General features: G+C 39.2%; 1 protein-coding gene across 10 annotated transcripts in view; it reads left to right on the top strand.

Annotated features, from left to right (window-relative positions):
- ANKMY1 (ankyrin repeat and MYND domain containing 1) overlaps positions 1–27,024 on the top strand; it is a 134,503-nt gene that overhangs the window by 69,527 nt on the left and 37,952 nt on the right. For 7 of the 10 annotated variants that reach the window (XM_056819821.1, XM_007485961.2, XM_056819818.1 and 4 more), the window contains 6 exons: positions 836–976; positions 4,812–4,919; positions 7,941–8,072; positions 10,678–10,791; positions 11,086–11,251; positions 17,394–17,472. In XM_056819821.1, the coding sequence (XP_056675799.1) occupies positions 836–976; positions 4,812–4,919; positions 7,941–8,072; positions 10,678–10,791; positions 11,086–11,251; positions 17,394–17,472 (740 nt within the window). The remainder of the gene's footprint in view (positions 1–835; positions 977–4,811; positions 4,920–7,940; positions 8,073–10,677; positions 10,792–11,085; positions 11,252–17,393; positions 17,473–27,024) is intronic. The other 3 variants (XM_056819816.1, XM_056819822.1, XM_056819820.1) reach the window with 3 other exon arrangements.

The following is a 27,024-nucleotide window of genomic DNA, read 5'->3' as shown; positions in this document are numbered from 1 at the left end:
TTTCTGTCTTTCTGTCTCTCTGTCTCTCTTAGAAATGGGCAGGAAGGTGAGAGGGTGGTGCTGCAGGACAAGTATTTCAAATGATTGAAATTTCTAGAGGAGCCAGTTTGGGCATTTGGTTGCTAGCAAGGTTGGGGAAATTCTACAACAAATATCTATTAAATTCCTCATATATACCAGGCACTCTGCTAAAAACTGGGTATACAAAGACAAGAATAAAGCCTCCCTGCCCTCAAGGATCTTACCTTCTGTTGGAGGAGAGAACATGTAGTAAACAACTATACAATTAAGGATATTTTCAGGGGATGAGGATAGTAAATAGCTGGGTGAAGGGTGGGAGATCCAGAAAGGCTTCCTGAAGTAGGTGGTTCTTGAACAGAATTTTGAAGGAAACAAAGGATTCTTAGGGGTAGAGATGAGGAGGGAGGGCATTCCAGGAGAAGGGCACAGCCAATCCAAAGACTCAGAGATGAGAGATGGTGGGGCATTGATGAGGAATAGCAGGAAGGCCTGTTTGGCTGGGTTTAGAGTACTGACTATGGTCAGGAAGACAGTTTGGGGCCAGGTTGTGAAAGCCTTTTAAAAGAGAAACAAAGGAATTGTGTCTGACGGCAACATTAGAGATCTGTGAGATACGGGGGTGAAATAGCATTTGTAAGTAATTTGATCTCCAGTGATCATTCCAAGGTACTTTTTTCTGCCAAGCATAAATAAGGACACAAGAATTCACTCTGATTTGAGGTTGGGAGTTGAGAAAGAGTTTGGGTAAGGGTTGATTGAGTGGGGTGTGTTGCCATAGGCACAATGTTATTTTGATTTCTCTACTCAAATGCAGTTTGACACTTTAATTTCATCCATGAAGCTAAATAATGAACGTGGACCACCGTTGTCATATTACACTCCACCTAATTTACAACCTGAAGAAGGTGGGAGAAGTCCTTTACACGTTGTATGTGAGAGAGAAGATAACTTTAAGGTAAAGAGAAAGCCTTAATAAATCACGTGTCTACATTGTATGGATTTACCTTTCTGCCATAAATTAACTCGGAATTATACAGTTGAAAGGATCTTAGAACAGGCATGTTGTATAATCCCCTCCCAACCCATGCTGAAAATTCTTCTGGAACACATGCTTTCCCCTGCCCAACCACAATTTTCTAGCGTCTAGCTTCTTCTTGAACACTCTAATGGGTGGGAATTATGATCTTCCATAATAGCCTTTATAGTAAAAACTTCCCTTACCTAATGAAAGAACTGGCAAAGACTCTTTATTACAAAGAGATTGTTGTAGCCCTAGAGGACATCTAGTTCAATTCCCTCATTTTACAGATGAGGAAACTGAGGCCCAGAGGAAGAAGTGACTTGTTGAAAGTTACAAAGCCACTAAATGACATTGCTGAGACTCCAGTTTGGGTTCTCTGACTCCTCATCTAACATTTTTTCCCATGGTACCATGTTATATCTCCCATAAGAATATTGTTATGACCTATAGAAGGAAGGACTGACTTTAGTCTTGCCATTTGACTTGGATGACTCTGGCAGAGAGTGTGAGGCTGATGACTTTGGGCAGTTCTACCTCACTTAAATCCAGCTCATGAGCAAGTCAAGATGTTGCCTATGATACCATTGGTTCTCTCCAAAGAATGAACAATAACAACATAAAGAGGGAGGGAAGGAAGTAAGGAAGGGAGGGAGGGAGGGAGAAAGGAAGGAAGGAAAGAAGAAAGGAAGGAAAGAAGGAAGGAAAGGAAGGAAGGAAAAAAGAAAAGGAAAGGAAGGAAAAAAGAAAAGGAAAGGAAGGAAAGAAAGAAGGAAGGAAAGAAAGAAGGAAAGGAAGAAAGGAAAGAAGGAATGATAGAAAGAAGGAAGGAAGGGAGGGAGGAAGGAAGGAAAGAAGAAAGCTTCTACCTTATTAAGCTTCTACTCTCTTCCAGGCACTATGCTAGGTCCCTTACAAATATCTTATTTGAAAAAAATCTCTGAAGATGTTATTATCTCTCTTTTATGGCTGAGAATACTTGAGGCAGATGTGGATAAAGTGATTTGTCTAGGGTTACACTGCTGGTAAGTGTCTAAATCTGAATTTGAACTCAGGTCTTCCTGACTCCAGGTCTAGAACCCTGTCCCTTGGAAAAAATAGGTAGGGTTTACAATATTGGGAATCATTGGCCAGTACTTTATATCTTCTGTTCCATGGGAAGGGGGAGGAGCAGAATTTTATCTTTTTATCTCATTTCCATGATAAGGGATCTCATAGACCAAATGAATTTAACTTGCCCATTTCATATAAAAAAAACCTGAAGTCCAGATAGTTAAGTATCTAGCTCTCAGGTTCACAGAGCTAGAAAGTGTCTGAGTTGGGATTTGAACCCAGGTATTTGTTACTCTAAGTTCAATGCTCTATTTGTCATGGCATGCTGCCTCTATAGATTCCAATGCAATTTTTGGGTTCTGGCCTCTATATAAAAATGCAAAGATATGGGACAGTAAGGAAGAGAGAGCTTATTAAAAAGAAGATTTGGGAACAACTAAGTGGCTCAATGGATAGGATAGAGAGCTAGGCCTGGAAATAAGAGGTTCAAATCTAGCCTTAGATACTTCCTAGATGTGTGACCCTGTGCAAGTCACTTAACTCCCATTGCCTAGCCCTTACCACTCTTCTGCCTTAGAACCAACACACAGTATTGATTCTAAGATGTAAGCAAAAGGTTGGAAAAAGGGCCAGTTTGACCTCCTTCATAGTATAAAGATTAGATGGTGGGGATGAGGGTAGACTAGTGGTAATCAACATTTGTAGAATTTACTGCTACCTGAGGCTCACACTGAAAACTCAACTAGAGCATATCTCTGGTTTCATTCTTCAAAAGGTGGAGGAATGGAACAGGGGAAACTATTCTCCATTTGATTCTTATAAACAGGGAGGAATGGGTTTCTGGGTTGGAAAATGCTGAGAATTCTGCAAAGAAGTGACTATTTCATTGTAGAAAAGGAGAAACAAATCACATGCATAATGTGGCATGAATATTGTTCGATTTAGGGAAAACCAATTTCATAGAGGTCAGACAAAATATAGACAGGATCCTAGGCTAAAATTCCATTGGGAAGGCCATCCAAAGAGAGATGAAATTCTGAATCCACCAAAGGAATTTTGTCAGAATAGACTGATGCAGATGCTCTGTGTACAAGAGAGAACCAAGGACAGGTCATGGAGTTTTGAACAGGGTCAAGACTGATGAGTCTTAGAATGAGCAGAAGCCATCAAGGAAGGATAAGGATGACAGTAGTTTCTTACAAGCCATATTGGAGAAAAGAGGAGAATGCAAACTACTTTTCAGTACAAATGGGTTGAATGGGAATCTCCAGTGGAGATATGGCAGAACTGCTCAATCCTTGTTTTCTTTCTGGTTTCTCAGCCAACGGGAATGACCTCTGGACTGGGAAGGAGAGAACATTGAACATATTGCTAATAAAGAGTTGATATTCTAGACAAGCGAGTTAGTAAGAGGATCTGAAGCTTTTCTTGATAAGTTCAGGTCATCCCCCCCGCCCAAGGTGAACAATATATATTCTTAGGTATTCAAAGAATTGGCAGATATGATTGCTGAGCAACTGTCAGGAAATGTCAAAAGATCTGAGAATGGGAGAAATAGTATTTGTGATGAACAAGGCAAAATTGCACCAGGTTTCAAAAAAAAAAAAAGGAAGAGAATGGAATCTACAATATTTAAGTTGATTAGGTCTTAATTAGAATAGATGAGAGCTATAGAGTTGCAGATTTCAGTTCTGGAAAGGAAAATTATATAAGGAAATTTATATAAGATCATATATTCTATAAAAATTATAAGAAAAATTTCCTACTCAAACTATCCCACTATCCCAAAGTGGAAAGGGCTTCCTTGTGAGGAGGATGCCACACACTGAAGACTTTCAAATATGAACTGAATGATTTCTTGTCGAGGAATCCTGCTTGGGAATGGGCTAGACTTATTGACCTTTGAGTTCTCTTCCCACTATGAACTGCTATGATTCAATGAAAGGCAGTGTGGTACAGTAGACAGAGCACTGGGTATAGAGTCATAAAGAACAGAGTTCAAATTCTGCCTTAGATACTTAATCCTATGTAAATTGCTTAACCTTCCTGAGCCTCAGTTTCTAAATCTGTAAAATGAATGAGGTTGGACTCCATGACCTTCTAGCTTTGAATCCATTTGTTTGTGGTCCTCTGAATTTCAAGGAAATAAAGGAGTTGAATAGAAAAATAAAATGGGTTTATTTCTTGACCAGTTGCTTAGGACTTGTTCAAGAATGCTGTTTTTGATATTTATCTTTTCCTTCTCTGTCGGGGACAATGTCCTTCCGTTGTTCCAGGGGAGTGCTTCACTGAACATGCGACTTTAATTTCTCATACTTTCATGATGGCAGCCCTCATGGGTTACATCTAGTGGTTGGCTCATCTGAGATTTAGAGGTTTTCAGAATTTTTTGTCCTGGGCTGCCTTTAACCTTTGTTGTTGTTGCTGTTTATTTGTTCATGCAATTTTCTGGATTAATGATAACTTGAAGCCCTGATATTGGAAAATTCAGGCCTGTTTGGCTTCTTTCGAAACAAACTTTAGACCTTAGTTTATGTTGCTTATGCATCTTTGTGCTTCTCTTCTGATAAGGATGAGTGCTTTGCCATCTCTGTCAGAAGGTTTTAGCATCCCGAGGGATCCACTCCTCATCTCTCAGTAATTTTAGGGAGAAGAATTTATGTTTTAATAAATGTAAATGAGCAACTTTTCTTGAAGCTAATCCTTTCCTTTCCTCCAGTATGTAAGGGAAATCGTACGTCTCCTGCTAATTCATAAAGCGGATCCCAATACCTTGTGGAGTGGCCATTCTCCACTCTCCTTGTCTATTGCCAGTGGGAACGATCTGGTAAGCATTTTCACTCTCTCTTTTGGGCGCTTTCTCCTTCGTTCTCTCCTCAACAGTTTAAGTATTGACTTCTATACCAAGAGACAAAAGTTGGGACTTGATTTTGGGCTGGGGAGAATGCTGGCTTGTTTTATGTTGGTGGCACAACCATGGCAATGTATAAACAAGCCTTAAGATGCGTTGGGGTCAGATGGTCACCCTAGAAGGGGCTTGGCATGTTTATCAGGTTGGGAATCCCTGTGAAGGTGGGTTTTGCCTCTGCAGTTTGAGATTGAAAGCTGGAAGAGACCTCCTAGGTAGCTACCAAGTCCAATCCTCTCAGTTCTGCAGATGAGGAAATGGAGACTCAGCAGATCAAATGACTTATCCAAATATAGGCAGGTAGTGTCAGAGAGGAGATCTGAAGCTGGAACCTCTAACACCAGAGTTGGTGCAGCCTTGCAAGTATCCCAACCTGCCTCCCTTCAGTGGATTTTTTCCATGACCCTTTCGTCTTTTCTACTCATATCTTTCTTCCTGCAGTTGTACCATCCACCAGACTTGAACTGACTCTTTGTCTTAGAGTATTTTTTTTTCTCTCACAGATGCTTTTTGGGGACACACATTAGCTTCTCTGAGGGCCAGAAGTTTGCATGTGCCTTGGATTTCCCCCAACACAGCAATTTCTTTTTCTAATGAAATAATATGTAAAAGAGCTTTGCAAACCAATAATATGTAAAAGAGCTTTGCAAACCGTTAAGCACTATATAAATGCCAGCTTATTATTAGACCCAGAACAAAAGATATATTATTGTTTTTAATATAGTAACCAGGTGGGCCTACTTATTTTTTTCTTTTTAAAGTCTTATTTTACTGAGTTTTCATTTTTATATAATCTTAATATCTGAATAGATCATTTCTATCTGCCCTATTCAGTGAGTCTTATAACAAAGGCTTAAAAAGAAAGGAATGAAGGAAATAAACATTTATATAGCACCACTGAATACCAAGCATTGTGCTAAGTTCTTTACAAATATTATCCAACTGCAGGATCGAATGAGATATTTGCAAAGTACTTAACAGAGTGCTCAGGTCATAGTAGAAATGTAATTCTTCTTCCCTCCCTCCCTCTCTCCTTATTCCCTTCCCTATCTTATTTCCTCCCTTTCTTTCCTTTCTACTTTCCTTCCCCTTCCTCTCCTTTCCTCTCTCCCTATTCCCTTTCCTCTCTTATTTTTTTCCTTTCTCTTTCTCTTCTTTCCTTCCCCTTCCTCTCCTTTCCTCTCTCCCTATTCCCCTCCCTCTCTTATTTCCTCCCTTTCTTTCCTTTCTCTTCCCATTCTTTTCTTCCCCCTCCTCCCTCCTCTCCCTTTCCTCTCCCTTCCTTTCTCCCTATTCCCCTCCCTCACTTTATTCCTCCCTTCCTCCTCCTCTCTCTCCTTCCCTTTCTCCCTTCCTCTATTTCAATCCTATTGTTTTTGTCTTTGTACCATCTCTTTTTGTAGGCAGATGATGGCCACAGGATCTGGTATTGTACAGAGAACTGTTACACCTGTAATTTAGGAAGATCTGAGTTCAAATTTGATCTCAGGTACTTCCTAGCTGTATAACCCTGGGCAAGTCACTTCACCCTGTTGGCTTCATTTTCCTCATCTGTCAAATGAGCTTGAGAAGGAAATGGCCAACCATTCCAGTATCTTGGTCAAGAAAACCCCAGATGGGATGACAAAGAGTTGGACACAATCGAAATGGTTGAACAACAGAAGATTGCTAGAAAAAATGGTCCTAGGGACCACTACAGGGAAGTTTAGTGGATATTTAATATTAAAATATTAGAGTTGATTGTGGTATCGATTGATAAAGTAAAACAAAAATTAATATCATAAATCATAGATTTAGAGCTGGGAGTAATCTTAGAGGGCATCTGCACCCTCTCCATTCCCCTCTATTTTACAGATAAGGAAGTTGAGGCCCAGAGAAATGAAGTGGTTGCACTTCAAACCCAAGTCCTTTGCCTCTAAATCTAAAATTCTTCTCAGTAGGTGTCTAAGCTGAATCTGTGCTAAAAAGTATTTTCATATGGTCATTCTACTTAAAGTGTTTGGCTAATGACAAAAAATGAGATCTGGAGAAGATGTGGAAAGATGGATGCAGTAATACATACACTCTTGGAGTTGAGAATGGGATCAAACATTCTGGAAAACAAATGGGAATTATGCCAAAAAAGTGACTAAAATGCTCATACCCTTTGGCCCCGACAGAGATTCTTCTGCTAGGCTCTCCAAGGAGGTCACTGACAAAAAGAAGGGTTCTATATACACCAAAACATTTACAGCAGCTCTTTTTGTGGTAGCAAGTACCTGGAAACGAAGAAGATGCCCATTGATTGGGGATGGATCAGCCCATTACAGCAGGACTTCATTTTATGTGAATTCAACATGCACGAGAATTCAGATGTACACAATTGGCAACCGAAAAAAGGGAGGCAGAAAAATAACGTAAAATAAAAATGTTAATTACACACTAAATATGAGCCATTTCCCCAAGCCTCATGAGGTCTGTCAGCAGTTCACCCAGTCAGTCATTAGATTGCTTTTTCCCAAACAATCCCATCAGTCTTTACTAGAGTTCTCTCTTGTAACGGCTTGTGTCCTGTCTGTTTCATTAACACTGTTTAGTCATTAATAACGGTCCCCAAGTACAAGAGTAGTGATGCTGGGAGCCCTGAAAAGCCTGAGAAATGCCATAAAGTGCCCACGTATGTTTGTATAAGAAATACTTATTAGATAATGGGGTTCGCTATCCTACCCAGTTTTCAACTTGCCTGAAGAGACTTGGGAATGTCTTGGTCATGTAAAACGAGGTCCTCCTGTGTTGTACACAAAATAAGATGTATTAGAAACACTCTTAGATCTTCCGTGTGATACATAGTAGTTTCAGCGAGAGTATAAATCTTGATGATTGTTTTTAGCACCCCCTAAAGCTGTTTGTATCACTTGATTGACTTTGCTCCAGATATTCAGTGCTTGTGTTTTTTTGCAGGCAGTGCACGAACTTCTCCTCCGGGGAGCAGACCCAAATCTACCCTTAACTAAAGGGGTAGGCAGTGCTCTTTGTGCTGCGGCCAACCTTTCATTTGAGCAGAAAAGGAGTGTGGATGGTAAAATTGCTTTGGTAAGCTCTCTGTGTGGTTTTGCCTTTGGTAGGGACTTGATTTATGAAATGTGGAAAGTCATTTTCCATCCTATAGCGATTTCTTGTGGCAATTAAAGTGATTCTTCATTTTTATCTGTTCCGGGGTCCATGGTGGGATCTGTGTCAGCTCCTTATTTTTTTCCATGATGAAATTGTGAAAGGAGATGAATTGGTTTATCTTTTCTGTCATTTTTATTCCCTTAAAAAATGTAAAGTAGCCAAACTATTCAATCTATTCCATCAAAAATCACATTAAATGTGACCCTCTAAGGGTCCTGTAGGGAGGTTAATCTGACAGTAGAACAGCAGACTTTTACTCATGAGGAACTGTGGCACGAAACAGTCCACAACACAACAATGAAAAAAAAGGATGCTGTGAAATCGTAATGACCACGCTTGGCCCCCGAGAAGAGACAGAAGAAGCCAGAGAGCTCCTTATGTTCCTCATGCCTGTCCTCTCCCAGAAATCTATCCCTTATAATAAAGAAGGAAGAGGGGAAAGCAGTGTGCAAAGAACTAACCAACGTATTGAAAGAATCTGGCATTGCACGATGCATCCCCAAAGTCCGAGTGCCATTTCTCAAAGGGGCTGAGAGGGAGGGATGTGGTGTGCGATGTATGATGGGCAAACAAGAGATACCAGGACATTTAAAGCACTTACACGAGGCTGAGCTTAGAGAGAACACACAGAAAAATAAGGCAGCAGTGAGCAGAGCCAAAGAGCATTTACTAAGCACACACGACTTGCCAGAGACTACATTAAGGGCTGGAGGGCCCATGAGGAGCTGTTCCATGCTTTCAAGGCGCTCCCATTCTAGTTGAGATTGTTTCTGGGATTTCCCTGGCCTGGGAGTGAATGCCCTTCGGAGAAATTCCCTGGACCAGTGTAGAGGCGTGCCTGAGCTGCGATGGATAGTCTCAGACAGCCGAATGGGGCATCGGGAGATTCATGACCTTGGATCCAGCACTTCTTTCTTAGAGGCCACCCCATCTGCCTCATTTATTGGGTCTTCTGCCTGAAACTGCCTTTGAGGGGCTGAAAGGAAGCGTGGCTGTTTTCCCTCCTTTGGGCTTAAATACTCAGAGCATTTAATCATCATTTAGTTCCATTTTTCCTTAAGCATTTCTTTGGGTGTAGGTAGATAACAGCGTTGCCAGCGAGTAGTACATTCACTATCATGAAAAGGACCCGATTGTTGAAATGATGCTCATTGTCTGAGAACAGCCACCATGACGGAAGGGATTCCTCAAGAGCTGTTACTTCACCGGTATCACACGATGCAGGGCTCGGCTTCCCTAAGATGGGGAGCTGGTATTTGGGAAGACATTGCTTCTGGAGTCAGAGACCCTAGGGCTTAATCCTTTGACCTGAGTTCTGTGTCTGTTAGGAGGCAGTCAGCTGTAGATGGGGATCAGATGTTAGACCTGGGAGTCCAGAGTTCAAATCTTCCCTCAGTCACTTATGAGCTGTTTAACCCCTGCAAGGGTTCATTTGAATCCCTCTTAGTCTCAGGGTCCTCACCAATAATAAGATGAAAATAACGCTGGCATATACCTCACAAGGTAGCTGTGAGGATCAAATGAGCTAACTCATGTAAGTAAAGCCTTCCTGAGCCTCAGAGTGTTAGAGAAATGCTAGCTCTTAGCGAGGGGTTGCCTTTGGGGACCTCTCCAGCTCTAGATTCAAGATCCAACAAAGGGGAAAAGCAGTGGGAATGTGTATCAATTTCAGCAGTCATCAATTTCCCAGATGTCATAGTTTCCACACTGGTCGTTTGTATGTTCTTTGGCTAGACAATGGCTAGAGAAGCAAATTCTGTGTGCAGTCATTTTTCCTGGTCCTAGTTTCTGTTATTAGCTGTGTGACTCTGAGCAAGTTACTTAATCCTGTTTGCCTCAGTTTCCTCATCTGTAAAATGAGCTGGAAAAGGAAATGTCAAGGAAAAGCATCGTTGCTAAGAAAACTCCAAATGGGCTCAAATAGAGTTGAAATGGCTCAACACCGACAGCATTTTCTTTTGGTGGACAAACCACCCCATGTTTGATCCCTTGCCTTATTTCTCTTGTCTTCTCTTCCCTTCTCTTCTTTTCTGTCTTGGTATCAGTTCTAAGATAGAAGAGCAGTAAAGGCTTGGCAATCGGAGTTAAGTGACTTGCCCAGGGTCACCCAGCTAGGAAGCAACTGAGGCCAGATTTGAATGCCACATCTGATGCTCTAGCCAATGGTGCTACCCAGCTGTTCCCCGTTTTTTCCTTTCAATGGTAATTTCGAGAATCCCAAGTGACTTCATTTTTATTATCATCATTGGTTAGTTGTTCATTGTTATTTTTTTGTTTTTACATTTTCTACATGCCCTAAGGTATCTTTCCCCCATTCCTCCCAGAAAACTATTCATTATAAAAAATAAAAAAAAGGGAGTGCAGGAGGAATGGTTCACAAAACGACTCAACATATGGAAAATCATACTAATCCTACCTATGTCTACAGGGCTCCACTGTCTCAGCAAAGAAAGGGGGAATGGGTGAAATGACTTCATGATTGCCCACAGAGGTTTTACTTTGATGAAGACTTTGGCCTTTGCAGGTGGACAGACTCATCCAGTTTGGGGCTGACATCCTGCTTCCAGTTAAACTGGTCCAAGGAGACAAAACAGCTGTGGGAACGGCTGTGGATTACGCATACTTCAAATTCTTCCAGGTACACCCTTGAATCCCAGGTAGCCCCCCTTTCGGGAGGAGCTGTGCCTCTCCATGGCTGGAGTCTGCTCAGTCTCTCTTTGGTGTCCCTCAGTTTCTTTTTTCTTTCTGCAGACTCTGGGGAAGAGAGTAGAAACCTTCCCTGGGTATTATGGCACAGGTGCGGGCTCTCTTCCTCCTTGTCTAGACTAAGAAAGATGGAGGAGGGTCAGCACAGGAGATGCTCTTTGTTTCTCCTTGGTTTTCATCTCTGGAATCTCATCACTGTAGAGTAACGAATCTTTGTGCACTGCAGGATAGGAGGTTAGCACACACTCCATTACACTCGTTGACCACACTTGAGCGGGAAACACTGGTGATGCGTAAAAAGTTCTTAGAATACATGGGCTCCCGACTCCGCAGAGCTGTCCTGGCAAAAGAGGAACAGTGGGATCGGAAATTACTGCTGATGTCCAAGAAGGGTGAGTAAAAACCAGACCCTGGCACTGAAAGTTACTCTAACCCTTGTGTCCTAGGGAACCATGATGGGAAAAGGTATCCCACTTGAGAGGCCATGTGGTCATTGCAAGCTGGGATTCAGAGCCAGGAAGAGCTGGGTTCGAGTCTTGCCTTTAACATACATGGGCTAGGTGACCCGGGGCAAGACTTTTAAGCTTTCTGTCCTCTTGGCCAGAGGTTGGTTGTGGGCAGATACCAGATGAAAGTGTATTTGGAAAATATTTAGCAGTGTAAATAAAAATATAATAGGACATAGATATGTTAACATGTTACAATCTGTTATCCATACTATTTAAACTAGAAAAGGTTTTTATCTTTTGGCTTCTCTATTCCCCTTATATTAAAAACTTTGTTTTACTTCACCTCTCGCCTCCCCAAATTTAGCATTAGCCTTTTCTTTTCTACTAAAGCTGTAATTGGCTTAGAATCCCACTTTGAGGCTCTAGTCTCCACTGGGCAGAACCTCCAGGATTACTTTAGACAACTTAGACCTAGCCTAAGTTTTACAGTTAGCTCTGAGCCCTGGAAACACAGCACCTGGATGTCTCCAGGCTTCCGTGACTTCCTGGCATGGCATAACTCAACTTCTGTATGCTATTCTAAGTCCCAGGCTGGCTCAGCTTTGTGTGAAGTCAGTAAATTCAGAAGACACCAAGTTGGCAGCCTGATTAGGGTGTACTTTTCCCTTGGATTTACCTTTCCATCTGAGCTCTATTGCAAAAGCCACCTCTCTTACATCAGAGTCTGGAGCTTTTTTGAGTGGGCTGAAATTTATTTATTCCAGTGTCCGAGGGACTGCCCTTGACAGAGTCATTCCACCTCAGGAGAGGATGGCATCATCATCTGGGAATGCTAAAGTCCAGAAGGAAAAACCAAGAAGGTGTAAAAGTCTTCATAAACACATAATTAATTTGTAAACCAGAAGATGACATCTTCATGCTTTGGAATACATTTTCCGTGTTCAGCTTTCATGCTTGCTAAACAGAAATTGACTCTCAGGTGAAAAATATCCATTCCCAGAGAAACAGATGTCTTACCTTGGAAACCAAACTGTATAATAGAAGAAAAAAGATTACAAGGAATTAGAATAATAACATCTCTGGCAGCTGTTAGAGCCATCCCAATCCAATTGGGCTCAGCTGGTTCTTAAAAAATGAGCCTAATTCTTGCTTTGAAAAATTCATATGACCCTGGATTTGATTACCTTATAATGATACTCTTGAGATCTTTGGCTTCATAGGCAATCCCAGTTGTTTCATGCTTAGGGCTTGTTTCTAGAAATCAGCCACATTCTTTGTACAACTTAAATAACTCTTTCTTTTGTAATATCAAGTCCTGCCCTTCTAAGAAGGGGAGGATGACTGGTTCCTGGTTGTCTCCTCTGGATATGTCCCAGTCTGCTAGCATTCTTACTGAATGTGGTGGTCATAAATCAACGCAGTATTCTCCAGATGTGGTCTGACTGGGATAGAGTCTAGGGGAAACTCTTTTTTCACTTAGTTCTAGTTGTCTTTTTCAGTCTTGTCTAAGACTGCATGAACTTCTGTGCTGTTATGCTATTGGCTCCCCCTTCTTAAGATGCCCAGGCCTTTTCTACTTGAACTATTGTCTAGCCAGATATCCCTCACCATCTCTTTGTAGTATTGATGATTTGAACCCAAGTGGAGGTCTATTTTAGTTGTATTACTTTTTGTAAACCTTCACCTTCTGTCCTGGAATCAATATTGCATGTTGGTTCCAAAGCAGAAGAGTGGTAAAGGCTAGGCAATGGGGGTTAAATGGTTTGCCCAGGGTCACACAGCTAGGAAGTGTCTGAGGTCAGATTTGAACCCAGGGCCTCCCATCTCTAGACCTGGCTCTCAAGAATTAATTTTTTTCCCCAAAGATAACCACAAGCATTTGTGGACTAATACACAGAATACATGAGTACTCCTGTGGGAAGAGCTCAAGAAGATGTGCCCACTTTTGGTCCACTTCATTAATGGCCTATGGGTGTTGGGCCTTATCTGGTTCAGGGAAATGAGACTTCAGGCATCATTACTCTATAGTGTATGCTCCAAATAATAATAGCTCTATTAAGTTAAATCATGTAGAATTTGGTCCATTGCTATCATCTACTGAGATTTTTCTGGATTATGACTCTGTTGTCCAATATGCTAAGTTTACAAGGTTAATATAATTTGCATTTGGTGTTTGTTTCAAGTTGTTGATAAAATGTTAAATAGTGACCTCAGACACTTCCAAGTTGTGTGACCCTGGGCAAGTCACTTGACCCCCATTGCCTAGTCCTTACCACTTTTCTGCCTTGGAGCCAATACACAGTATTGACTCCAAGACGGAAGGTAAGGGTTTAAAAAAAATGTTAAATAGTATAGGACCAAGACTAGCTTTCTACTAGAGGCCTCCCTCCAAGGTGACATTAATTCACTAAGAATCAGGCTTTGGGTATAGTCATTAAACTAATTCTGAGTCTGCCTAATCACTGAGCCTGCTAGTTATCTTAGCCCTCCTTTCTTAATTTTGTCTGACAAGACTAGTCTGAGAGACTTCATGAAGGGGCTAAAATGATGTTCATAGCATTTCTCCACTTTTCTAGTCTAGTAAAAGGACATACAGTTTGTCTGCCACTTTGTTTTGGATGAAGTCTTGCTGGCTCCTAGTGATCATTGTTTCTGTTTCTAAAGACTGAGGAACCATCCCTTTAATAATGAGATGCCCTGAACTTGGTGAGGAACCAAAGTCAGATTTTCCAGTCTATATTTTTTTGAGCTTAGACTTCCTTTCTCTTTTTGAAAATTGGGACAACACTCACCCCTCTCCAGTTCTGTCTCTTATCTCTTTCATTGTTCATTTGTTTAGAGATCCACTAATGATTACTCATTAATACCTCCTTCCCCACAGGCTCTCTCAATGCCTTGTAATGTAATCCCTCTGCCTTGGTGACCTAATGCATCCAAGGCAGCTAGAACTCTTTTTTTTTTATCTGCTTGCTTATCTTGGGCTTCCACTCTCTAATAATCACTTTTATTTTCTTCTTCATTCTAAAGATCATTTTCTTTGGCAGAGAAAACAAAAGCAACATAAGAGCTGAATAGACTCATAGGTTTAGAAGAAGGGGACTTAGAAGCAATCTATGTAGGCATAGGCTCATAGACCTTAAAGCTGGAAGAAATCCCTCATTTTATAGATGGGAAAACTGAGGTCCAGGGAGCTGAAGTACCTTGCCCAAGGTCAGAGACAACACAGAAAAAACCAGTTCCTCTGATTTTGAAGCTATTACTCCTTTCACTAAATCCCATTTCTCTCCTGTTGTGGGCCAAGACATTGATGGAATGGGGAAGCTGAGAGTAAACTACTAAGAGGGATATATAAAAGCAGTTTTTAGGCAGAAAGTTCCTGAGATCATGAAGTCTAACCTTCTGACAGCTTTTATTCTCTGAATTTCTTTTAAATCTCATTGCTAGCTATTTTCTACTCAAGGGAATGGAAAGTGTTTTTAGAAACAAAACTGTTTTGAACCCTTGGGTTCTGAGAGGCCCTTTGAAATAGTAACAGAGAGTTATGTCGGGTGCCTCAAGGATTAATCAGAGGTTTGGTAATTTGCAAAGCCAAATTGGAGAGTGAACTAGGAGCAAGAGGGCTTTCATAATGCCTGAAAGAGAAAAGGTGCAGTGATGCTTTACTTAAAACATACAGACTTTCTCCCTCTGGCCATTCCAGGTGTTCTTCATTTTCTCAGGAAGTTCCCTGAAAATTTGGACAGTTCTGCCTTCCCTCTGTTGATTTTCCTTCCATGGATTAAAAAACAAAACAAAGCATCTTTTTTATTAGGATAGACTTAGAAGTGGAAGGAAGTAGAGGCCATCTATTGCTTTAGTTATTAAGAGATTGAAGCCCAGAATGGGGAGAGGACTTGCCCCCAAGTCCTGTGACACCAAAGTCCAATTTGCCCTTTCTTTGGCATCCTGGTACTTCCCCACTGCCTTTAGCATTCCCAACTTTAGCTTATTTTCAGTCGGAGTATTCCTAATACCGCTTCATAGAATCATACCACTCTTTTACATGCTATTTTCCTCTTTTCTACACAGCTTTAAAAATCCAAGAAGACAGTTACATTCTCTGTATCTTTAAACAGGACTCTTAAGATAGGTCTCCTTTCATTTTCCTCATTGGAATTGCTTAGGTTAGTGTCTTCAGATGAGGTAGAGCCGGAACTTGAATTTAGATCTTCTGGCCCCAAGTCCAATGTACCTTTCTGCTGTTTCCTAAGGGCAAGACAAGGCACAGGTGCCTTCCCTGTTAATGAATAATTATCCTGACTATACCTCTTTTCTACATACATATTCATTTGCTTGGTGTCTCCTTCATTAGATTGTCACCTCTTTGAGGGCAGGGATTATTTTTTGCCTTTTTTTGATTCCCAGGGCTTAGAACAGTCCTTAGCATATTGTAGGCATTTAATAAATGTTTTTTGATTAATTGAGATACTATGAGTAAGGCACTATGAATACAAAGATGGAGAATATATTTCTTTTCTCAAGAAGAGTGATTTTTGATTTGGTTTTAATTTCTCTGCCTGTTAGCTGTGAAAACAATGAAGAGGAATTGCTTTTTTGTTTCTGAGAAATATCCTGGATTGATGGATATGAAGCCAAGAAGGCTTGGGTTCAAATCACGCGTAGAGGAGCAGCCTAGGTAGCATTGTAGATAGTGTGAGACCTGGAGTCTGGAAGATCTGGGTTCAAATCTGACCTTAGATACTTCCTAGCTGTGTGACCCTGGGCAAGTCATTTAACCCTGATGGCCTAGCCTTTACTATTCTCCATCTTAGAAGTGTTACTAAGAAAGAAGGAAAGGGTTAAAAAAATTCTGCCTTGATACTTCCTGACTGTGTAACTCTAGACAAGTCATTTTATCTCTTGGTCTTCAGTTTACTTAGCTGTAAAATGAGGGGTTTGGACTAATGATAAGATAATGACGATGATGATGGCTAGTATTTATATAGTGTTTTATAAAGGGTTTGGAAAACAGTTTACAAAGATGATCTCATTCAATCCTCACCACAGGCTTGTTAGAAAGGTGTTATAATGAGCTCCATTTTACAGAAGAGGAGACAGGCTGAAAGCAATTTGCTAAGGACTATCCAACAAATGAGTTTGGAGACAAGATTTGAACTTGAGTCTTCCTGATCGCAAGTCCAGCAGTCTACTGACTGCCATCAAGTTCTATAATTCTGGAGGCATTTTAGCTTTGAGATCCCGTGACTCAATCAACAAACATTTACTAAGTGCTGGATTCTTTCACTCTATGGCTCAGAAAATGTTACCCAGGAAAAAATAGGTTAAATTAAATTAAAAAGAAGGAATCTTAAAGTTTTGTGGCTATTTTAGAGAAAACATGATTGTTTGTTACAAGGGGATGGTTCTTTGAATAGAAGAGAAAGGAACAGATTTGGAAATGAAGGTGGGATGAAAATTAAAGTTATCAATTAAGATGATTTTTTAAAATTATATTTTATTTGATCATTTCCAAGCATTATTCGTTAAAGACATAGATCATTTTCTTTTCCTCCCCCCCACCCCCCATAGCCGACGCGTAAGTCCACTGGGCATTAGATGTTTTCTTGATTTGAACCCATCGCTTTGTTGATAGTATTTGCATTAGAGTGTTCATTTAGAGTCTATCCTCTGTCATGTCCCCTCAACCTCTGTATTCAGGCAGTTGCTTTTTCTCGGTGTTTCCACTCCCATAGTTTATCCTTTGCTTATGAATGGTGTTTTTTTCTCCTGGATCCCTGCAAGTTGTTCAGGGATAAGATGATTTTTAGAAAAGTAGTTACTAAGGGTTTATGAACTGTTTTATAGATATCATGAAGATTTCAGTGATGTGTGTAGAAACACCAGTTCAACGGATATATTTGTGATAGATTAGATTTGACCCCTCTCAGAAGAAGCATTATGCTGATGATATTGTATTTCTCTGATGGTTAATCCAGCTCTCTCTCTCTCTCTCTCTCTCTCTCTCTCTCTCTCTCTCTCTCTCTCTCTCTCTCTCTCTCTTTCTCTCTCTCTCTCCCTCTGTTTCTGTCTATCTCTCTTTCTGCAGCGGAATTATCCTCTAGGACAAAGAAGAAGACTTTGGTTCCTTCTGTTGCTGCCCCTGTTATTAAACCAGAAGACCCCAAGTAAGAAAAGAATTCAGAATTCTTGATAATTGAGTCTATTTACTTAAATGACCACTTCCCCTTAGGGCCGGGCTTCTTAACCTTCTTGGTGTCACCTCTATTTTTTGGTAGTGTGATGAAGTCTATGTGCCAAACTCAGAATGATGTTTACAAATGCAGAAAAAATATAGGCTTACAAAGGAAATAAAATAAATTAAAAACTAGTTTTCAAAATATTTTTTAAGTTCACAAACTTTCCTCAGGAGAATAACCATAAATCTAACAACTAATTTTAGTTTCTAAAAGTTCAAGTTGTATTTTTACTGTAGTAAAATACAAAGTTTTTCCTTTGACTTTAGGCTTTCTGGTTTGCCTTATTATTAATTTAACTGTTGGGGTATAAATGTTTGAGAGTTTTGGCAGTATAAGAGATAATATGATGTCATTTCATTGTGCAGTTTTTTTAAAGAATTCATAATTACTTCATAAGAATTTCAAAGGCATAAAGAATCTCTAATAAGTTCTGTTATCCTATTTAGGATCATAGTTCTAGAACTGGAAGGGACCTCAGAAGCCATCCAGTCTGATCTCCTGATTTTATAGATAAATGGAAACTCAGTGGGGTTAGGTGACTTTTTCAAGATTGAGTTGTTATTTCAGTCATTTCAGTCCTGACAACTCTTTGTGACTCCATTTGGGGTTTTCTTGGCAAAGATACCCAGTGGTTTTGCCTTTTCCTTTTCCAGTGTATTTTACAGATGACTCAACTGAGGCTAACAGGATTAAGTGACTTGCCCAGGGTCCTACAGGAAGTAAGTGCATGAGGCTGGATTTGAACTCCTGTTCAATCATATTTCAAAGTTGAACTATCCAGTAAGTGGCAGAGGCGGGATATGATGGTCAGTCTTCTGACTCTGTAGCCATTGCCTGCCATCATACCATACTACCTCACTACTGGTAGCTGCTCTCTAGTCTTTTTTTTTTTTTTTAATTTTATTTAGTCAATTTAGAACATTATTCCTTGGTTACAAGAATCATATTCTATCCCTCCCTCCCTCCCCTCCCCTCACCCTTCCTGTAGCCCATGTGCAATTCTACTAGGTATTACATGTGTAATCAGAACCCATTTCCATGATGTTGATGTTTGCACTAGGATGTTCATTTAGAGTCTATATCCCCAATCATATCCCCTCAGCCCCTGTAATCAAGCAGTTGTTTTTCTCCTGTGTTTCTACTCCCATAGTTTTTCCTCTGAATGTGGATAGTGTTCTTTCTCGTAGATTCCTCCAAGTTGTTCAGGATCACTGCATTGCCACTACTGGAGAAGTCCATTACACATTTGATTGTACCACAGTGTATTAGTCTCTGTGTACAATGTTCTCCTGGTTCTGCTTCTCTTGCTCTGCATCACTTCCTGGAGGTTGTTCCAGTCTCCATGGAATTCCCCGACTTTATTATTCCTTTTTGCACAATAGTATTCCATCACCAACATATACCCCAATTTGTTCAGCCATTCCCCAATTGAAGGGCATCCCCTCGTTTTCCAATTTTTGGCCACCACAAAGAGCGCAATATTCTTGTACAAGTCTTTTTCTCCATTATCTCTTTGGGGTACAGACCCAGCAGTGCTATGGCTGGATCAAAGGGTAGACCTTCTTTTATCGCCCTTTGGGCATAGTTCCAAATTGCCCTCCAGAATGGTTGGATCAGTTTACAACTCCACCAGCAATGAATTAATGTCCCAACTTTGCCACATCCCCTCCAGCATTCATTACTTTCCTTTGCTATCATGTTAGCCAATCTGCTAGGTGTGAGGTGATACCTCAGAGTTGTTTTGATTTGCATCTCTCTGATTATCAGAGATTTGAAACACTTCTTCATGTGCTTATTAATAGTTTTGATTTCTTTATCTGAAAACTACCTATCCATGTAGTCTGAGTAGTTTTTAAGATTCATAGTTTGAGATCTGGTACTGCAAGGCTACCTTCCTTCGCATTTTTTTCCATTATTTCCCTGGATATCCTTGATCTTTTATTCTTCCAAATGAACTTTGTTATGGTTTTTTCTAATTCAGTAAAAATGTTTTTTGGTAGTTGGTGGGTATGGCACTAAATAAGTAAATAAATTTGGGTAGGATGATCATTTTTATTATGTTAGCTCATCCTACCCATGAGCAGTTAATATTTTTCCAATTGTTTAGATCTAGTTTTAATTGTGGGAAAGTGTTTTGTAGTTTTGTTCATATAGTTCCTGTGTTTGTCTTGGCAGATAGAGTCCCAAGTATTTTATATTATCTAGGATGATTTTAAATGGAATTTCTCTTCCTAATTCTTGCCACTGATATGTGTTGGAAATATATAGAAATGCTGATGACTTATGTGGATTTATTTTGTATGCTGCAACTTTGCTAAAGTTGTTGATTATTTCTACTAGTTTTTTGTTTGATACTCTAGGATTCTTTAAGTAAACCATCATATCATCTGCAAAGAGTGATAGCTTGGTCTTCCTATTGCCAATTTTAATACCCTCAATTCCTTTTTCTTCTCTAATTACTACTGTTAGTATTTCTAGTACAATGTTAAATAATAGAGGTGATAATGGACATCCTTGTTTGATTCCTGATCTTATTGGGAATGCATCTAGTTTATCCCCATTGCTGATGATGTTTGCTGATGGTTTTAGATAAATACTATTTATTCTTTTTAGGAAAAGGACCTTCTATTCCTATACTTTTGAGTGTTTTCAATAGGAATGAATGTTGTATTTTGTCAAAGGCTTTTTCTGTATCTATTGAGATAATCATGTGATTTTTGTTGGTTTGCTTGTTGATATGGTCAGTTATGTGAATGGTTTTCCTAATATTGAACCATCTTTGCATTTCTAGTATAAATCACACCTGATCATAATGAATAACCCTTGTGATGACTTGCTGGAATCTTTTTGCTAGTATTCTATTTAAGATTTTTTCATGTATGTTCATTAAGGAGATTGGTCTATAGTTAGTTTTCTTTCTCTGTTTTTGATCTGCCTGGCTTTGGAATCAGTACCATATTTGTGTCATAAAATGAATTTGGTAGAACTCCCTCTTTGCTTATTATGTCAAATAGTTTGTATAATATTGGCATTAGTTGTTCTTTGAATGTTTGATAGAATTCACTTGTGAATCCATCAGGCTCTGGGGATTTTTTCTTAGGGAGTTATTTGATGGCTTGTTCAATTTCTTTTTCTGATTTTATTTCTTCTTCTGTTAATCTAGGCAATTTATATTTTTTGTAAATATTCATCCATATCACCTAGATTGCCATATTTGTTGCCATATAATTGGGCAAAATATTTTTTAATGATTGCCTAATTTCCTCTTCATTGGAGGTAAGATCTCCCTTTTAATCTACGATACCATAAATTTGGTTTTCTTCTTTCCTTTTTTTATTAGATTGACTTGTACTTTGTCTATTTTATTTATTTTTTTTCAAAATACCAGCTTCTTGTCTTATTTATTAGTTCAATAGTTCTTTCACTTTTGATTTTATTAATTTCTCCCTTAATTTTTAGGATCTTTAATTTAGTTTTCTTCTGGGGATTTTTGATTTGTTCACTTTCAAGTTTTTTTGATTTGCATGTCCAATTCATTGACCTCTGCCCTCCTTAATTTGTTAATATATGAACTCAAGGATACAAATTTCCCTCTGAGTACTGCTTTAGCTGCATCCATTAGATTTTGAAAGGATATCTCATCATTGTAATTTTCTTCAATGAAATTATTGTTTCCATGATTTTTTGTCTAACTATAACCGATTTTGGAGAATCATATTATTTAATTTCCAATTAATTTTTGATTTGCCTCTCCATGTTCCCTTACTGATTATTATTTTTATTGCATTATAATATGAAAAGGTTGCATTTATTATTTCTTCTTTTATACATTTTTGGCTAGGTTTTTAATGCCCTAGTACATGGTCAATCTTTGTGAATGTACCATGTGCTGCTGAAAAGAAGGTGTATTCCTTTTTGTCCCTATTTATTTTTCTCCATGTATCTATTAACTAATTTTTCCAAGATTTCATTCACATCTCTTACCTCTTTCTTATTTATTTTTTAATTTGATTTATCTAAATTTGAAGTGGTAAGTTCGTGTCTTCCACTAGTATAGTTTTACTATCTATTTCCTCCTTCAACTCCACTAGTTTTTTCTTTAGAAATTTTGATGCTATACCATTTGGTGCATATATATGTGTTGATTACTGATATTTCCTCATTGTCTATACTGCCTTTTATCAGGATGTAGTTACCTTCCCTATCCCTTTTAATCAGATCTGTTTTTACTTTGGCTTTGTCAGATATGATTGCAACCCCTGCCTTCTTTCTATTAGTTGAGGCCCAATAGGTTTTGCTCCAATCTTTAATTCTAACCTTGTGAGTGTCCACCCATCTCAAGTGTGTTTCTTGAAGACAACATATGGTAGGATTTTGATTTCTAATCCACTCTCCTATTTGTTTTCATTTTATGGGTGAGTTCATCCCATTCACATTCAAAGTTATGTTCTCCACTTGTGTATTCCCCAGCATTTTGATATCCTCTCCTAGTGCTGTCCTTTCTTCTTTTGCTATATCCTTTGAAACCAGTGGTTTGCTTTTGATCAGTTCCCCTAATCTCCACCCTTATAAAACTTCCCTTTATGCCCCCTCCCTTTTTGTTCCCTTATAATTTTTTAGGGTCTGTTAAATTCCCTCCCCCCTCTCTTCCCTCCCTTTTTGTACTCCTTCCCCCCTCCCCCCAGTTTTCCCTTCTTACTTTCCCTTTAGGATAAGATAGAATTCAATACCCCAATGGATCTAGATGCTCTTTCCTCTCAGAATTGATTTCACTGAGAGTAAGGCTGTAAGGTTTAAGTATTACCTATTAGCACTCTCTTCCTCTCCTCCTTATAAGAGTATTCTTCCTCTCCCCTTCCCATGTGTATCTTTGTGTGATAAAGATTTATTTTATTTTATTTTAATTTAATTTTTTTATTTCTTCAAGTATCTCTTCATGCCATCTTCAATTTCCCCCCTCCCTTTTTCTTTTTTTGCATATCATCTTATAGCACTTATTACCCCAATCTCTTCCTGTGAATGATTCCTCTAATTACTATAAAAGTTAATATAATTTTTGAGTTACAAATAACATTTCCCCCATATACTAATATAAATAATTTGATCTTATTGAAGCCCTTAAAGAAGAAAGTTTGAATAAAAAAATTTTCCCCCTTTCCCTCTCTTTCTTATTTATCTTCTCATGTTTCTCTTGATCTTTGTGTTTGGATATCAAACTTTCCATTTAGCTCTGGTCTTTTCTTTACAAATACTTGGAAATCTTCTATTTTGTTGAATTGCCCATACTTTCCCCTGGAAGTATATAGTCAGTTTTGATTGATAGGTGATCCTTGGTTGAAGGCCCAATTCTTTTGCCTTTCTGAATATCATATTCCAAGCCTTGTGGTCCTTTAGTGTGGAAGCTGTCAGATCTTGTGTAATCCTGATTGGTGCTCCTTGATATCTGAATTGTCTCTTTTTGGCTTCTTGCAAAAATTTCTCCTTAGCTTAGAGGCTCTTGAATTTGGCAATTACATTCCTAGAGTTGTCTTTTGCGGATTTAGTGAGGCAGGTGATCTATGAACTCTTTCAATGTCTATTCTCCCCCCCCCCCCCCCCACCTTGTTCAAGAACATCAGGGCAGTTTTCTTGGATAATTTCTTATAGAATGATGTCAAGATTTCTGATTATTTCTGAGTTTTCAAGTAGACCAATGATCCTCAAATTGTCTCTTTGTGCTCTGTTTTCCTGATCCGTCATCTTTTCAGTGAGATATTTTATATTTTCTTCTATCTTGTCAGTCTTTTGACTTGCTTTATTAATTCTTGCTGTTTTTCAAGGTCACTGGCTTCCAATTGCCCAATTCTGGACTTTAAGGACTGATTTTATGCCATAATCTTTTGATTTCCCTTTTCAGTTTGGTCTATCCTGCCTTTCATAGCTTCCAGCTGTTTCTCCAATTGGGAGTTCTTGTCCTTTATTAAACTGTTATTCTTGTCCTTTATTAAACTGTTATTTTCTTTTTGAACTATTTCCCACTTTTCTTGCCAGAAGGCTTCCACCTTTTTGATAAGCTCTAATTTAAATTCTTCAAAAGCTTGTGGATAATTTCTATTTTTTGGGGGGGAGATTTTGGTGCATTTTATTTGGATTTCCTCTTCTATTTCCTCTGTATCCTGGGTTTTTCCTCTGTAAAAATTATCCAGGGTCAACCTCTTCTTCTTGTTTTTCTTGGTGTTGGGAAGTTGTTGTTCCTGGGCATTATTTGCCATTACTGTGGTAGTTTTCCTTCCCTTTCCAGTTAGAAATCTGAGTGAGATGGGCAGGCTCTCTGTATATGGAGTTAAGGAGCAAGGATTTTGGCTGAGGTCAGCTCTCGAGTCTCTCCAGCTTCCGCTGTTTGCTGCCCCTGCCGATGCCCATGGTCTGCGCTCCTCAGCCTGCTGGGGCCTCAGGTCTAGCTTCTTTCAGGGGTAGGTCCTCAGTGGTCTCAGTCAGCTCCCAGGTACCCAGAGGTACCCCTCACTTGCTCCAGAGGTGCCACTCGCTCACTCACTGATTCTAGCATGCACTGACTCTGACTCTGGCTCTGTAGGGGGAGGGTGGATTAGCTCTCATTTTGGTGGAAGCTTTTTTACCCCCTTATGGTGTGGAAATGCCCAAATCCCACGTACCTTCAGTGCTATGCCCTCCTGTAGAGTCTCTTCGTTCATAGGAATTTTTTTTTTTTGCTTTTTGAGTTAGTCTGTATCGGCAGGTGGTGAGGAGTGGAAGAGTCCTGTGTCTAGACTGCCACCATGTTTACCCAGAAGTTCTAGGGTCTGTTCTCTAGTTTTCTTGTTCATTAGTATAATTTTCTGAGTGTATTTACATTCTGAGGGAGAATGAATGAATGAATGCTACTATACCACCAATGATAATATTTTACATTTCTGTCTTTTCTCTTTGACTGTAAAGCTAGGTTGAAACTCAAGTGTGATTTGGCACTATCTGTGGTTTGTCTCAGAAAAATTAGTTATATTTGGACTGTACTTTCTGCTCTCTTGACTGAGGCTATTTTATTGAAATCTATTGATGTGTGTAATTGAGAGCCACCTTATGAATCAGGGGACCAGAGTGGCTTCATCTTCAAAAGTAGCTTCAGAATACTAGAGACCTAGTCTATATATGTAAGAAAGAACACAGAGCAGAATGTGTGGAAAGTGATGGCCAATGGGGAAATGGATAAGAAAGGTAGGGAATCTGCATTATGGCAAAGGTTATCATTGAGCTCCTTGCCACCACCATTATGGGCATATATATAGCAGTGGGGGATTTAAGGAGAGGAGGAATAGATAAACTGCCAGGAATATTAGATCAGCTGCTAGATACATTGCTCTTTATTATATAAAACCTTTTAATTTTTATATCATCAAATGAATCCGTCTTATGTTTAATGATATCCTGGAAGCCACAAATGATTGAGCATTCAACATTTCTTTACTGCAACATTTTCCCTTACACTTTTTTATATGTATTAATTTTTATTTAGTTTATTTGATTTACAATTTATTTTGGTGAATGATGTAACATCAAATAGGCCCGTGCCTATTTTTCACCAAACTGTTATCCAATTTTCCCAATAGTTGTTGAATAATGAATACTTTCCCTAATGTTTTACAATCCTGGGTTTATCAAACACTAGGCTACAATATTTATCTGATTACTGACTCATTATATACTTTATTTTACTGATCCACGTGTTGAATCTTTACCCAAACTAGATGGCTTGATAATTAGAATCTTAGGGTATAATCTGAGATGAGACAGTACAAAAGTACTTTTTCCTTTTCATAATGTCTTGTGACCTTTTCTTCAACAGAAATGTTATAATTTATTTATATATTAAAAAATCCTTACTCTCCATCTTAGAATCAATACTTTGTATCAGTTCCAAGTCAGGAGAGAGAGGTAAGGGCTAGGCAATGGGGGGTGAAGTGACTTGTCCAGGATTGTTACATAGCTGACTGATTTGAGGTCAGATTTGAACCTAGGATCTCTCAATCCACTGAACCACCCAGCTGCCCCAGAAATGCTCTCATTTCATCCAATTTTACAAAGAATCCTGTAGATATTTTTCTTGGCATATTATAAAATACATAAATTAATTTTCGAAGTATTATCTTTATTCTATTGGCCCACATTTATGAGACTGTGGACACTGAATATCAATGTATTTGTTTCTATAAAAATTGTTTTATAGCTGACCTTGTGAATCTTGGATATATCTTGGTAGTGTCCTTCACTCACAAATATAATTAAGTTGCAATTATTTTAAATGGAAATTATTCTTTTTATCATCTTTTTTCTTTTTCCTGGATGATAGAAATGTTCATGATTTTATGGACTTTTCTATTTTGGTCAGCTATTTTTGTTTTGATTCTTGGGATTTCTAAATAAACTGTCATATTTTCCATGAAGATATTTACCAGTTAAGTTTATTCCCTTAATTGCTTTTTATTGTACTACTGCTATCCCTGGTATCTTTAGGTCTATGTTGAATAATAACAGTGAGTAAAGGCAGCCTTGCCTATCCTGTTTGGAGAGGGAAAATGTTCCAGGCTTTCTCATTCCATATGTAAGGGGCATTTCATCACTCTCTCAATGAAGGTCTGGATATCTTCATTGAATTACCCAAGTGTAAACAAGTCTTTAATTTCAGAAGAGCTTTTGAATGCACACAGGAAATGCACTGGACATGATTGAAGGAATGAGAGGAATGAGACACACCTCTGGGTTTGTCTGTCAGGGAATGGGTTTGAGCAGGAAAACTGTAAGACTTTGGGGGAAGGGGGTCTTCGGGCAGATGCCTTGAGCCTGTACTAGAGAGCAGCAAGTGGGGAGGACGGGAGCCAGTGGGCGTTTGATTCTCCTCCTCCTTCCCAAAAAGAATGGAGAATGCTTTGGACTTCCAGCCAGCATTGATGTCCTTGGAGCAATGATGTTGCTTACTCGATAGCATTCTCTGTATTGGAAGCCAAGAGACCAGAGAACAAAGTAGACACCCTAATGAAAGGCAGTCAGGACTCTGGGAGGACAATGACTTTTGGAACCCAGTAGAGAGCCATACACCCAAGGGGGATTTTATGAATCCTCCACAAAGGGAGGAAGGGAGCTTCCTGATACTCCTTTGCCACATGCCAGTCAATTAGCATTTATGAAGTACCTACTATGTGCCAGGCATTGTTCTAAAACTTCTGATCTCTTAAGTTTGAATGCAATCAGGGTTAAGTGACTTGTCCAAGGTCACACCACTGGGAAGTCTTTGAATGCATTCTCCCCAGGGATGTTGGGTGTAGGAGAGGGTTCCTTAGGCTCTTGCAGGGGGAGGAGGGTGGCTTTTTTAAAACTGACTTTTTATTATACCACCTTAGTAAAATACTCTTTCCTAAAAGCTAATTAAAATCCATAGACTATTAGAAAATCATTCGAGAATATACTAGATGGAGGCTTGTGAGCAAC

The sequence above is a fragment of the Monodelphis domestica genome, chromosome 2, assembly GCF_027887165.1.
Source record: "Monodelphis domestica isolate mMonDom1 chromosome 2, mMonDom1.pri, whole genome shotgun sequence".
Lineage (NCBI taxonomy): Eukaryota > Metazoa > Chordata > Mammalia > Didelphimorphia > Didelphidae > Monodelphis > Monodelphis domestica.
Note: the sequence above shows the minus strand (reverse complement) of the source record. Positions and strands in the feature narration are given on the sequence as shown.